General features: G+C 33.3%; 1 protein-coding gene across 1 annotated transcript in view; it reads left to right on the forward strand.

The window, feature by feature from the left end:
- The window catches only part of SCAMP1 (secretory carrier membrane protein 1), a 122,539-nt gene extending 109,860 nt beyond the window's left edge, over positions 1-12,679 (forward strand). The window contains exon 9 of the mRNA XM_059418121.1: positions 9,863-12,679. Within this exon, the coding sequence (XP_059274104.1) occupies positions 9,863-10,027 (165 nt within the window). The 3' untranslated portion in view covers positions 10,028-12,679. The remainder of the gene's footprint in view (positions 1-9,862) is intronic.
- The last annotated feature ends 2,155 nt before the right edge of the window (positions 12,680-14,834 follow it).

Here is a 14,834-nt window from a genome sequence, read left to right on the forward strand (position 1 = left end):
GATATTTAATCTAAGTAATCTTTATATGTTAATTTTTAACAAATAATATCCAGTGTTCATTCATATATTATGTAATTTACCCATTTAAAATATACAATTCATGGTTTTTGATATTAGTTTTTCAAAATATAGCTATATTTATATATATATAAATAATATAAATTTGCCATTTTAATCATTTTTAAATGTTCAATTCAGTGGCATTAATTAAATTCATATTTCTGTATGTATAAATAACTGTAACCATTATTTAAGACTTTTTTTATCATGCCAAGCAGTGCTCTGCAGTCATACAACAATTGCTCTCCATTTCCCCCTATAGCCAGCCCGTGGTAAGCTCTCATCTCCTTTCTGCTCCAATGAATCTGACTAGTCTAGATATTTCATATAAGTGGAATTGTTCACTATTTTACTTTTGTATATGGATTATTTCACTTTACATGAAGTTTTCAGGGTTTGTCATGTTGTATGTATCAGTATTTCCTTCCCTTTTCATAGCTGAATAATATTCCATGACATGCATATACTGTATTGCTTTTATTAATCTGTGGATGGGCACTTGGGTTGTTCCCACCTTTTGGCTATTGTAAGTAATGCTACTCTGAATATTGGTGCATGGGAACCCATGTTAATCTCTTTGCTTCAAATTCTTTTGGGTTATACTTAGGAGGAATTACTTGGTGGTCAAATGGTAATTCAGCAATCAGTTTTTTGAGTAACTACCAAACTATTCTCTGCAGTGGCTGTAAATTCCTGTAAGCATTGTGTACTTACTAATTTTTCCACATCCTTGCCAGTATTTGTAATTTTCCATTTTTTCTGATAATAGCCATCTGAGTAGGTGTGAAGTATAGTATGATCACTTTTAATTTTTCAAAAATTTTTTTTTTCCAAAACTGAAACACTTCAGTGTGGTACAAATGATTACATATAGATTCAGGGTTTCCACAAATAGATTTATGCTGTCTTCTAAACTTATTTATTACAGAGATAGGTATTCATATTTTGTATCATCTGTATAAAATCATGTGTATGTATTAATATAAATTTAAATCCTAAAAAAGGCAGAGCACTCAACATTGAGACTTAAAATCAATGAAATGAAATATAAATAAGGAGTTAAAAATAAATAAGCATAATATTTTTAACATTTGTTGAGGACATTAAAGTTTTTTCTGTTCTAAATACTTTTTATTTTTCTATTAACTGAATTATAGTTGACATACAATATTATATTAGTTTTGGGTATACAACATAGTGATTCGACATTTATAAACCTTATGGGGACTCCTGGGTGGCTCAAGTGGTTAAGTGTTGGACTCATGAGTTCAGCTTAGGTCGTGATCTCAGGGTTATGAGATTGAGCCCCACTTTGGCCTCTGAGCTTCATGTAATGCCTGCTTAAGATTCTCTCCCTCTCTTTCTGCCCCACCCCCTGCTCACATGCACATACATGTTCTCTCTCTCTTGAAAAAAAATAAAAATAAACATGATAAAATACTTTCCATGATAAATAGTTACCATCTGTCACCATAAAAAGTTATACAATATTATTGACTATTTCCTATGCTGTCCTTTATATCCCTATGATTTCTTTATTTTGTAATTGGAAGTTAGTACCTCTTCATCCCTTTCCCCTATTTTCCCATCCCTTCACTTCTGTACCACCCCTCCCACTCCCCACCCCCCACCCCCAGCAACCATCATTTTGTACTCTGTATTTGAGTCTCTTTTGGGTTTTTTGTTGTCCGCTCATTTGTTTTGTTTTGTTTTTTTAGATTCTGCATGTAAGTGAAATCATATGGTATTTGTCTTTCTGAGTTCTTTCACTTAGTGTAATACCTTCTAGGTCCACCCATGTTGTTGAAAGTGACAAGATCTCATTCTTTTGGCTGAGTAATATTGCATTGTATATATATACCACGTCTTCTTTATCCATTCATTTGTCAGCAGATACTTAGATTTCTTCTATATCTTGGCTCTTGTAAATAATACAACAGCAATGACAGGCATTCATAAATCTTTCCCAATAAGTGTTTTTGTTTCCCTTGGGTAAATAACCAGAAGTGGAATGACTTAGTGTTTTGAGGAATCTCTATACTGTTTTCCAAAAGTTGCTGTACCAATTTACATGCCCACCAATAGTTCAGCAAGGTTCCCTTTCCCCCACATTTTTGTCAAACTTGTTATTTCTCGTCTTTTTGAGGATAGCCTTTGTGACTGGTGTGAGGTGATATCTCATTGTGGTTTTGATTTGTATTTGGTGATTAGTGATATTGAGCATCTTTTCATATAGCTATTGGCTATTTGTTGTCTTTGGGAAAATGTCTATTCAGGTTCTTCTGCCCATTTTTTTAATTGATTTTTTTTTGAGTTGTATTGATTCTTTGTATATTTTGGATATTAGCCTCTTATCATTTGTATTATTTGCACATATCTTCTCCCATTCAGTAGATATTGCCTTTTCATTTTGTTGGTTTCCTTCACTGAGAAAAAGCTTTTTAGTTTGATGTAGTCCCATTTGTTTATTTTTGTTTTTATTACACTTTCCTAAGGAGACATATCCAAGAAAATATTGCTAAGATTAATGTCCAAGAGTTTACCTGTGTTTTCCTTTAGGATTTTTATGGTTTCAAGTCTTATATTATGTGTTTAATCCATTTTGAATTTATTTTTATATATGGTGAAAGAAAGTGGTCCGCTTTCATTCTTTTGCATGTGACTGTCCAGTTTTACCAACACCGTTTATTGAAAAGACTGTCTTTTCCCCACTATATATTCTTGCCTTCTCTGTCACAGATTAAGTAACCATATAAAAACGGGCTTATTTCTGGGCTCTGTATGATGTTCCATTATTCTATGTGTCTCTTTTTGCACCAGTACTGTACTGTTTTGATTACCATAGCTTTGTAGTAGAGCTTGGATCTGGAATTGTGATACTTACAGTATCACAAGTTTCTTTCTTTCTCAAGTTTGCTTTGGCTATTTGGGTTCTTTTGTGGTTCTGTATAAATGTTAGGATTATTTTGATTCTGTAAAAAACACTGTTGGTATTCTGATAGGGATTGCATTGAGTTTTTTAATTGCTTTGGATAGTTTAGACATTTCAACAGTATTCTTCAAGTCCCTGAGCATGTTCTGTCTTTACATTTGTTTGTATCAGCATCATTTCATTTCCTCAGTGTCTTACTGTTTTCATTATATGGGTCTTTTACCTCCTTGGTTAAGTTTATTCCTAGGGTGTTTTTTTTTTTTTTTCCTTTTTTTGGTGTAATAGTAAATGGAATTACGTTTTTAGTTCTCTTTCTGCTAGTTTATTATTAGTGTATAAATTTCCATATATTAATTTTCTGTCTTGCAACTTCATTGCATTCATTTAATCTAACAGTTTTTTGGTGGAGTCTTTAGGATTTTCTATATATATTACCATGTTATTTGTGAATAGTAACAGAATGGATGCCTTTTTTTTTTCTTTTGCTTGCCTGATTTTTGTGGCTGGGACTTCCAGTACTGTGTGAAATAAAAAAGGCAGGAATGGACATCCTTGTATTATTACTCATCTTAGAGGAAAAGTTTTCACTTTTTCACCACTGAGTATGATGTTAACTGCAGATTTGTCTTATATGGCCTTTATTATGTTGAAGTATGCCCCTCTCTTTACCCACTTTATTGAGAGTTTTTAATATGAATGATGTTGGATTTTGTGAAGTGATTTCTCTGCATCTATTGAGATAATCATATGATTTTTATCGTTCATTTTGTTAATCTGGTGTATCGTGTTGATTGATTTGAAGATACTGAACCATCTTTGATCTTGGGAATAAATCTTACATGGTCATGGTGAAGATCCTTTTAATGTATTGCTGAATCTGGTTTGCTAATTTTTTTTTTTTTTGAGGATTTTTGCCTTTATGTTCATCAGGAATATTGGCCTGTAATATTCTTTTTTTTTTGTAATGTCTTTGGTTTTGGATACCAAATGAGTAATGCTGACCTTATAAAATGAATTTGGAAGCATTCCTTCTCCTCAGTTTTTCAGACTTTTTGAGAAGTCTAAGTATTAGCTCTTTCTTAAATGTTTGATAGAACTCATCTGTGAAGCCACCTGGTCCTCAACTTTTGTTTGCTGGGAGTTTTTTATTATTTGTTCATTTTCATTACTAGTAATCAGTCTGTTCAGATCTTCTATTTATTCCTGATTTAGTCTTGGAAGATTTGTATGTTTTTAGGAGTTTATCCATTTCATCTAGGTTGTCCCATTCGTTGGCGTATAATTTTTCATAGTAGTCTTAACAATCTCTTTTATTTCTGTAGTGTTGGATATAATTTGTCCTCTTTTGTATTTTATTTTTTAAAAAGATTTTACTTATTTATTTGACAGAGAGAGAAAGAGAATAAGCAGGGGGAGCAGCAGAGGGAGAGGGAGAAGCAGGCTTCCTGCTGAGCAGGGAGCCCCATATGGGACTCGATCCCAAGAGCCCAGGATCATGACCTGAGCCAAAGGCAGACACTTAACTGTGCTACCCAGGCACCCTGTTTCTGATTTTATTTATTTGAGTCCTCTCTCTTTTTTGCTTGATGTGTCTGGAAAGATTTATCAATTTTGTTTATCTTTTCAAAGAATCAGTTCTTGGTTTCATAGATTTTATTTTTCTTGTTTTTGTCTCTACTGTGTCTGTTTCCAGTCTAATCTTTATTATTTCCTTGATTCTACTAACTTTGGGCATTGTTACTTGGTTGGTTTTTAGTGCCTTTACGTGTAAGGTTAAATGGTTTGAGACTTTTTTGGTTTCCTTGAGGTAGGCTTGAATAGCTTTAAACTTTTTTTTGAGGTTTTCTTTTGCTTTGTCTGAAAGATTTTGAACTGCTTTGTTTCCATTTTCATTTGTCTGAATGTATTTTTTTTTATTTCCTTTTTGATTTCTTTGTTGACACATTGGTTGTTTGGTAGCATGTTTAGCCTCCGTGTATTTGTGTTTTTGCCTAGTTTTTGTAATTGATTTCTAGTTTAAAACCATTGTAGTCAGAAAAGATACTTGATATGATTTCAGTTTTCTTAAATTTATTGAGATTTGTTTTATGGCTTAATATGTAAGCCTGGAGAATGTTCCATGTATACTTGAAGAGAATGTGTGTTGTGCTGTTCTTGATGAGGTGTTCTGTGTATATTCAGTCCATCTAGCCTAATGTGTCCTTAAAGCCATTCGTTCCTTGATTGATTTTCTGCCTGAATGATCTATCTATTGATGTAAGTGGATTTGTTAAAAGTTCCCTAGTATGTTCACTTTTAAAACAGCCTGTATGTGCAATTTACTTTGTAACACAGTTACAGCCAGCTAGAGCAGGGTTGTACTTCTTTGGTAACTTTATAAATAGGGTAATTTGGGGCCATTTGTTTAATCCCTAACAGATAAGTAATTAATTATATAGTGGCTTCTACTGCAAGTCACTATGTTTGTTTGTTTGTTTGTTTGCTTGTTTTTTTTTTTTTAAAGTAAGCTCTGCACTCAGTGTGGAGCTTGAACTAATTACCCCAAGATCAAGAGTTGCATGCTCTATGACTGAGCCAAACAGGTGCCCCAGCAAGTTACTGTGTCTTAAAGGGGTTATGGTAGTGAGTGGAAATTAGCCTTTTCCTTCAAGGAACCAAAGTCATGTGGCATTTAAGACATGTATACCTACAAGCCCTACAAACGAAAAAGTATGTGCTATGCATGGTATTAGAGGTGCTCATAATAGGGAGAGCCAGAGCTAGATTAGGCAGAAAAAGGACAGCAGTAAAGAGATAGGCCTTGAAGGATGAGTGTAATTTCAATAGTGTGAAATTAGACCATTAATTCAGGAGGTTCCCAAAGGGGTATCTGACCCCGATCTATGGGCAGTTTCACAGATGGTTTATTGGAAATGGTTTAATTGAAAACATTAGACTAAGAGATTGATTTTTTTTTTTAAACTCAAAACAAGAATCAAAATTCTGAAAATTCATTTCTTTGGTTTTTTTTTTCCCCTAATTTTTAAAAAAAGTTAAAATAATTCTGGCATAGCAGGCATCTTATATTTATAAAAGCATTATTTCTTGAAATTATATTCTGTAAGCTTTGATGGAAATGTGTGTTTGGACTATTTTAAGTACTATACCATGGTTCTTTACTTTCCATGGTATATAGTACATAATTTTTTGTGTCATATACTACCACAGTATATACTGGAATATTTTTGAAGATACACTAAGGAAGCAAGATTCCCTTCTGGAGTTGTGTGTTGGGTATGACACTTCTACAAATATTTAAAAATAAATTTTAATTTTTATTACATATTTACATAATTCTCATTTGATCCTTAGGAAAACACTGAGAGACAGGGCAACAAATACTCTTGTTTCATGGGAAGTAAACTTGAGGGGTTTTTTGTTTTTTGTTTCTTAAGAAATATTTATTTGAGAGTGAGAGAGAACATGAGAGGGGGTTGGGTCAGAGGGAGGAGAAGACTCCCCACTGAGTGGGGAGCCCGAAGTGGGCCTGGATCCTGGAATTCCCAAGGCAAATGCTCAACCCTCAACCAACTGAGCCACCCAGGTACCCCTAAACTTGAGGTTTTGAGTGGTGACCAGCCCGGTGGAAAGTAGTGGAAACAGTAGATACAAAATCTAGTGTTCTTTGTGTGTTGCTCCTAGAACTAAGTATTTAGGTTAATGCAGTTCTCATAACTGGAAGGATAGCAAGTACTTAAGCTGTTTGGTTTTTAAAAATTATAATATTTTATCTTAAAGCTTTGTCTCTGATTTTATAAGGAATGTGAGCTATCAGTAGGTATCACTCCTGAAACATATCAGGGAAATGATGAGCTTTTTGAGATGGTGATACTTAGAATTAGCCTGTCATGTTGTTGGAGCACTGAGGAAAAAGAATCACCCTTTTCACATGGATATAATGGATTTCATACAGCATTTGAGCATTATGCACTGAATACATACGTAATCTTTTCCCTCTAGGTGGCCCTCTGAGTCTGTATAGATTTGGACTACTGAGAAATGTGTGCTCTTCTACCTTTATTTTGCCCTGCTCTGGGGCTATGCATTACATTTATAAAGTAATGAAATAAGAAATCTATTGGATATGTAACAGCAGGCACTCAGTTTAAAACACATTTGGGAAAGGAAATAACAAAGCAAGTTAGAACAAATATTTGTTTATTACATGCCCAAAAACTTTAGGGGAAGGAGGAGAGACAGACAAGTGAACTGTAGTGCCTTTGCACTGTAACAGGGTCTAATAAGTAAAGGTTTATTAGATTTCTACAACATACTTCATTTTCTTGGACCTAATCATATGAACTCTGTTTTGAGACCATTTTCTTGAACAAAGGAGTGGTCAATTATCTGTATCTTTTATGTTCCACAGAAAACTTGGTTTTAAAAATGGATTAGGGGGGCACCTGGGTGGCTCAGTGGGTTAAAGCCTCTGCCTTTGGCTCAGGTCATAATCCCAGGGTCCGGGGATCGAGCCCCGCATCAGGCTCTCTGCTCAGCAGAGAGCCTGCTTCCTCCTCTCTCTCTCTGCCTGCATCTCCACGTACTTGTGATCTCTGCCTGTCAAATAAATAAATTCTTTAAAAAAAAAAAAAAAAAGTATTAGGGCACTTGGGTGGCTAAGTCTGTTGAGCATCTTACTCTGGGTTTTGGCTCAAGTCACCATCTCAGGGTTGTGGGATGGAGCCCTGCATTGGGCTCTGTTTAGCGAGGAGTCTGCTTGAGATTCTTTCTCTCCCTCTGCCCCTACTCCCACTTGCTTGCTCTCTCTCAAATAATAATTTTTATTTTTATTTAAATTTAAATTTATTTAAATTTTATTTAGATTTAATGTTATTTTTATTTAAATTTTAAATAATTTTTTAAAAGAATTAAAATAATTACTTATGATTCTGAAAATTCCCAACATGAAGAAATGCTTTTGAAGATGTTGATCACAGTTACAGAACAGGAAGTGATCATGTGATGGAATGACATTTGACAAACTGGACTATTATGAAAATTAATATTTCAGATCTCTTTGTGTTTATAAGCAAGGATCAGCAAATTTGTTTGGAACCATTTTTGTGTGCCATAACACACAAAGTTTGAGTAATCCATAAAGATTATCCCTGGAGAGAGAAGGGAATACAAAAGAGATATATTATAACATTCAGTTAACCAACAAGGAAAAAAGTCATTTTGTCATCATTCTCTCAAAGTATTAAAAGAATTAAATTATGATAGTGCTATAGTACCAGAAGAAAAGAATTTTAGGGTTTATCTAAAGTGTACTTGTCATTGCTCTCTTTTATTCCCTGACCCTTTTACACTTTGTCCCACTATAAGATGGCTTTTGCCTTCACCACTATGTTAGAAGAACTTAGGGCTGTCTGGATATTTTTTATCTTCCACCCTGGGCAGCTCTTCATTCTTTAATGTGGCTTTCTTCCCGTGGCACCTGTGGAAAAAGTCTTTGGCTTTTCCCATCCTCTTTTAATTATTCCTTGTTATTGTAGGCACCTCCTAAATATTGGTATCTTAACAGACTTTATTTGGTCCTTGACATTTTTTCTTTTTTTCCTCCATGGACCATTTTATTTATTTATGTCAGACAGAGTTGTGGCTGTCACTGATGTGGCATTGATTTTCAAGTTCTTGTTTCCTGCCCATTCCTCTCTTGAGCTCCAAACCAAATCTTCACCTGCCTACTGTACCAGTTCTAGAGTAGGTATCCAGTAAACATCTGTGGAATGAATGTTCGAATGTTTAGAACTTAGCGTCTCCTTTCCCCTCTAAGCCAACCTGTCTTGTCTACTCTCTGTTTTCTTGAAACAACTTCAGTGTATCTAAGCTTGACTTGAAAATCTTTGATTCATTCTCCTTTTCCTCATTCCATATTTACCCCACAAGTATCAGTTCCTATCCAGGATTGGGAAAAAGACTGACTTGGGTGCTGCCCCAATGTTCTAAACCTGCTTTAAATTGCATTTCAGCCAGGCTTCATTTAGACCTCATCAGAATGCAGTGTAAGTTCCCTTTGTCTCTTCCTGCCTCTCCCAAGTTTGTAGGCATGTAATTAATAAATATTCTAACTTGTTTTATTATTTCTTTTCCCAAACTTACATTAAATTGGCTGATGTTATATTGTTGCACTTCATAGTTTATGCATCTTGAAATGTATGCTAATTGAGGTTTTTTTTAACCTTACTCTTGCAAATAAATCCCGAAGATTTAAGTGATAAATCAGTATGGGTGGACAGTTCCCAAAAGTTTTTCCATGTAAATCCTTTAGGACTTCACTGTACACAAAAAGTAAAATGGTATACAGAGTGAGAGAGGATAGCAGAAGTATCATTTTAAGAACATGAGTAGTGCTTGATATATTAAATGATAAAATCATATCATTTTATTGTAATAGGGTTAGTAGTTTATATGTAACCAACATAGAAATAGATAAGGTATTATTCTTTTTGAATTGTCTTTGGTAGTAAATTAATAAATTCTGAATGTCTCTTGTGTTTAAACCATTCTCTGTAGTATCTTAAATAAGCAGGTACAGTGGGAAACATAACTTTTTGCACTTGGTTAAGAAGTTTTAAAATTTATTTTTGGTTTGGCAAAAGCATAAGTACCTCTTCTGCATTGGGGATTAAGTGGAAAAGACTGTTAGGAAAATACTTTAATACAATATGGTATGCCAGTGTGGTTGGTGGCTGATGTTCTTGACCTTAGGAATCGTGACTACAGTCTAGTCCTTTTATCTCTGGATAAGGTTGAGATTAATGGAAGAGTTGCTGAAAATGACTGTATAGACTACCACTTACCTTGTCCCACTTTTTTGTGCCTCCATAGGTACATGGACTATACCGCACAACAGGTGCTAGTTTTGAGAAAGCCCAACAAGAATTTGCAACAGGTGTGATGTCCAACAAAACTGTCCAGACTGCAGCTGCAAATGCAGCTTCAAGTGCAGCAACTAGTGCGGCTCAGAATGCTTTCAAGGGTAACCAGATTTAGAGAGCCCTCCGAAAACACACTGGTACCTTCCGACTGTACTTTTCTCTAGTTACTGTATTCTATAAATATTTTTATGTTCAAAACAGTACACACGGCATGTATATTTCCTGTTCACTTGTGCATGGGCTAAGACCAGAAAAACTTTCTTGTCTTACTACTTACCTAGCAATTTAATATTTTGGTGCCCCCTGCAGAAAAAAATATCACATGCTAAATACATATTCTCCATATTTTTTGGAGGATGAATGTTCAGCAAATTTTTTCAGTGTTGACACACTGAAATTAATATGGTACTTACGATTAAAAATACATTTAGTACTAGCTGCAGTCTTTCTTTCAAGAATCTTAGACTTAAGGATTACATATTGGAGCATTAAGGTGATACTTCATTCTGTTTTCCCCATTTATATTGGAAGAAATAGGCCATCAGGGACTTAGGGATTTTAAAAATTGGCTTGCTTTTTAGCAGTTTTAGTCACCAGTGAAGAGCCTGTGTGCATTTTGTAGTAGATCATGTAAATTTTATCCTTTTATTTTTGTTCCTTTTTTCTTTTTTAGAGTAGTTGATATTTTGGTATCAATCTCTGATCTTGCATGGGCACCACATTTCTTAAAAGAATTAGTATTTTGGCTTCTGCACTGCTTATGGTTGTAGGATTAGGGAGTGCTGATAGAATCAAAGAAGTGGTATTCTGCAATAGTTTTTTTTTTTTTTAATAAAAATTTATCAGGATGCAATGTGAGAACATAATGTGCAGTGCATTATCCAAAAAAGGGTAGATAATAAATGGAATAGAATGTAGTAATGATAATACTGTTTTTTTTTTTTAATTTTCAGTATTCGTATCATAGTAGAATATTACTGTATGGAAACTTTGGTATATTCTTGTGGCTACTCATTTTAACTGAATTGAGATTGTGTTTGGCAGCTCTTTTTTGGGGAGTGTGTAATTTTTAACAGAGGTATTAAAGTCTAGACTAACTCTTTGTCCAGAAAGAACATACAGTATTTCAGGGAATTTTTCTTGTATCCCCTCATCTGTAGTGGGATCAAAAAGAAAAAGACGCCGTTGGTTCGCATATACTTGACTCCCTAACAAACCTCAGTCTTTCAATTTTTGAGACAGACTGAATATATTAAAACTTTTCAGCAATAGAAGAAACATTTAACCTGCACCAAACAAGGAAATACAAATATAGATAACTGCATTATGTCTACAACCATATTAAAATTGTTATTATGCACCATAGGATATAATTCTTACAGTATACTTGGTTTGAAACTTTGAATCATTTTTAATACTGATTAAATGACTCAAAGACATTTGTAAAGTCATTATATACTGTGTTTTGGAAGTCATTAGCTACTTAAGGTTGCAGAATAATCAGTGATTTATTCAACTTGACTTTAAATAAGGATAGTCTATTGGATTATATTATTTGAGACTGCAGAACCTTTTTAAAAAGAATCAAATGGGCATAAATGGTTAAATCACTTTAATTGTTTTCCCCAAATCTGGAGATGAATGAATTTCATGATGGGGGTGGGATGATGACTTCTATTTATGAGATAAACTTTGTGTGATACTAGGTCACATGGATTCATCTAGATGGTGTTTACCTTTGGTTTATTTGGGATTTATTGAAGTAATATACTTAGAAGATATTTCCTTTATCCTGATTAAAATAGGGTTCAAAATATGAAGTTAAAGCTGTTTTTATGAATATTTCTGATCAGTGGTAATCTCCCTGTTTTCTCAAATAAGCCACTTCAAGTTTGTCAGATTCTACAATCTTACTGAAAATCTGATTTATCACAGCGTGCTTTACTGAGTGTGTATTTTACAAACATTCAAAACATTAACCACAAAATATAATAGGAGTACTTATGTTCATCATTAATTTATATCTCAAGTCCAAATATTTCTCTCTTTTTGTTTTCAACTACAAATGAATATAGAGTCTTGAAAAGTACTGAGATACTTTCCTTCAAAAATAGGAAGGCTTTTGTCTTGTAGAAGTCCCCAAAGGTAGCATTGTTAAGTAGCAAATAATTAAAAACAACAGTACCTTTTGGTGTGTGGATAGAGATGTTTTAAAATCTATTTCCTTGGGCTCATACACGTTTATGAGAGAAAATTGTTTTTTGAAAACAAATGTGTATTAAAATGATGGCAATACTAACAGTTTGATAAGGTATAGGGCTTTTAAATTCTTACATTCTTTATTCTCCTAACAATAATGGGTAAATGGTCACATTTTCCAGCAAGAGATTGACATTTGTTAATATTTTATATTCAGTACTAACGTTACCAGTATCACAGTCATGAATTGGTCTTCATTGGTGTAAGCATTCATGTCTTTTTTTCAGTTTGTAATATTAAATTGTGGCTATTTTATTTCAAACTAAAATTTGAACACTGGAAAATCATTGCTCAGTGATTTGTAATTTGGGACTTGGATTATTTATCTAGGGATGTTTGTATATTTTGTCAGTGAGTAATATTGCGCTGCCATCATAATGAGCGTCATGGTTCTCTATAAATGCCCTCCATCTGTCCCTCTAATGTTGCATGTTTTCAGTGGTTTGGAAGTTTTGTATATTTATTGTATTAACACAGAGTGTCATAAAATAAAATGCTGTTTACTGGATGTTAGTTTGTCTAATTTTAAATATGATATTAGCATTTCAGAGGTAGAGATTATGCTGTGGGCTTAATGTATATAGAAATGTCACATTTAATTTTTAAAGAATCTTTGTATAATTCTATCATGTGCTGAACAAAATAAATAATATAAAAGGCTTCATTAAAAACAGAGCAACATGAAATGACAATTTTTCTGTTGGATTAGACTTTTTAGGTGATAGAACATGAGCTTCACTCATATTTTGATCACTTTAAGGTCAAAATACACATACCATCTAGAAGTTAGTGAGATTCAAAATGGAAAACCTGTTTGGTGGTTCAGGTTTTTCCTGTGTGTTAAAAATGGATGCCTCTGTACTAGTATTGTATTGATTAGCTTAAACTTGTGTTCTGTTTCCTAACCTAGCTACCTGTTGCTATTTTATGTACTGATGAAGGTACCTATTTGTGTATTATTGGATTTTTCACTTGGGTTATCTAAAGAGGATGTAAAAATCTAAAATGTTCTTGGTGAATCTTATTTTGAGCAATATGTGTTAAATTAAAATAGGAACAGCATTTTTAATTTTCTGGGTGTTATCTAAATGAGTTTGGATTTTCTTTGGATATATCTTCTATAAATCGTGTTGAGCTAATGTATAGTTGACATTTTATGGGGAATTTATGTTAAATTGAGTTTATTTCTATAATTTATTTGTGCTAGTATAATGCTCTCATAGTTATTGCTGTATCTTTTTCTGAAAATGCTGACACATTAACATTTAATTTTATATCTTTACTGGTAAAAATCTATGTATCTATGTTCAAACTGCCAAGTTTGTAACAGTTTTGCACATTTCCCCCCTTTGGAATTACTGTGGCCATCAAATACCATTTCACTGTATTTTCTTCCATTTTTCTTTTAAAGAAAATGTTTAGAGGGATTTTTAAATTCCATGTGATTAAGACCTTTAGAAGTGAAATAAAAGTGGTTAATGTAAAAATAATGGTTAAAAATTTAAAAATGCCTTACTTTGATAGATTTTTAAGTACCATAGTATAAATTATTTAGAGTAGAATAATATAACACATTAGAGTTGTTTTAAATACTTGTTTATTAAACTAAAAAGTTATATCTCAGTAGTCAAATATTATGGAAAGTGAAGTATTTCCACTAGAATTTTAGGGTACAATTTATAAAACAGCAAGCTTTTTGTATTGATGGATGTTTTAAAAACCTTACGTTAGGGCTTTGTCACAGTACATAGAGAGCTAGAAAGAAATCTATAGAAATTTCCTAAGCCAGACATTGCCACTAATCTGTACTAGATAAATATCTTTAAAGCTTCTGGGAAAATAGGGAAAGACGGATCTCTAGTGTTCTTACCCTTCCTTTTGGCTTCATATTTACAGTTATGTACAGTTTAAGTTTGTGGTTTTGGTAATACAAAGCCTTAAACCTATAGAATTTTCTTTAGCACTATTTATATTTTCAAATGGCAAGAGAGATGGGAGCCACCATGTATCAGTGTAATGAGTGTTAAATTTTATGTTTATCTAAATTTTGATTTATTTTTCAGCTTATTTATAATTTTTTTTTTTTTTTTTTTTTTTACACTTAAGTGATGGTTACACCCCGTGTAGGGCTTGCACTTAGGAGCCGGAGATCAAGAGTAACATGCTCTGTAGCCTGAGCCAGCCAGGTGACCTATCAGCTTAGATCTTTCTGGGTTTGTATGCCCAATTGTGTAGTTAAAACCTTCCTGCTGCTAAAACCCATTTTATCTTTTCTCTAATGGGACAAAAAAAAAGTTCATCCTCTTCAACCTAGTAATGTTTCATTTACTGTATAAAGTACTCTGAATATTATTTCCTCTACATTTATACGGACAATTTGTAGACTCATAGCATGCAAATTTTTTTTTTTTTTTAAATTCTTAGTTATTTATAGCCCTTACATGGAATCCTAGAATTCCTCTAGAACTCATTTAATATTTTGGAGGCCAGTGATTCTCAAGATAAATCATAGTTGTGAGTAGTTGTTAGAGAGTAGTTTATAGTATTCTTCAGCTTTATTATTCTTTGGATTTATTCTTCACCAAAAATCACTGTCCTTTAGCTGGTCATACTAGTTCTTACGATATTATAGTCTACACAAAAAGTCAGTCCACTGGTCATAT

This window comes from Mustela nigripes, chromosome 12, assembly GCF_022355385.1.
Source record: "Mustela nigripes isolate SB6536 chromosome 12, MUSNIG.SB6536, whole genome shotgun sequence".
NCBI lineage: Eukaryota > Metazoa > Chordata > Mammalia > Carnivora > Mustelidae > Mustela > Mustela nigripes.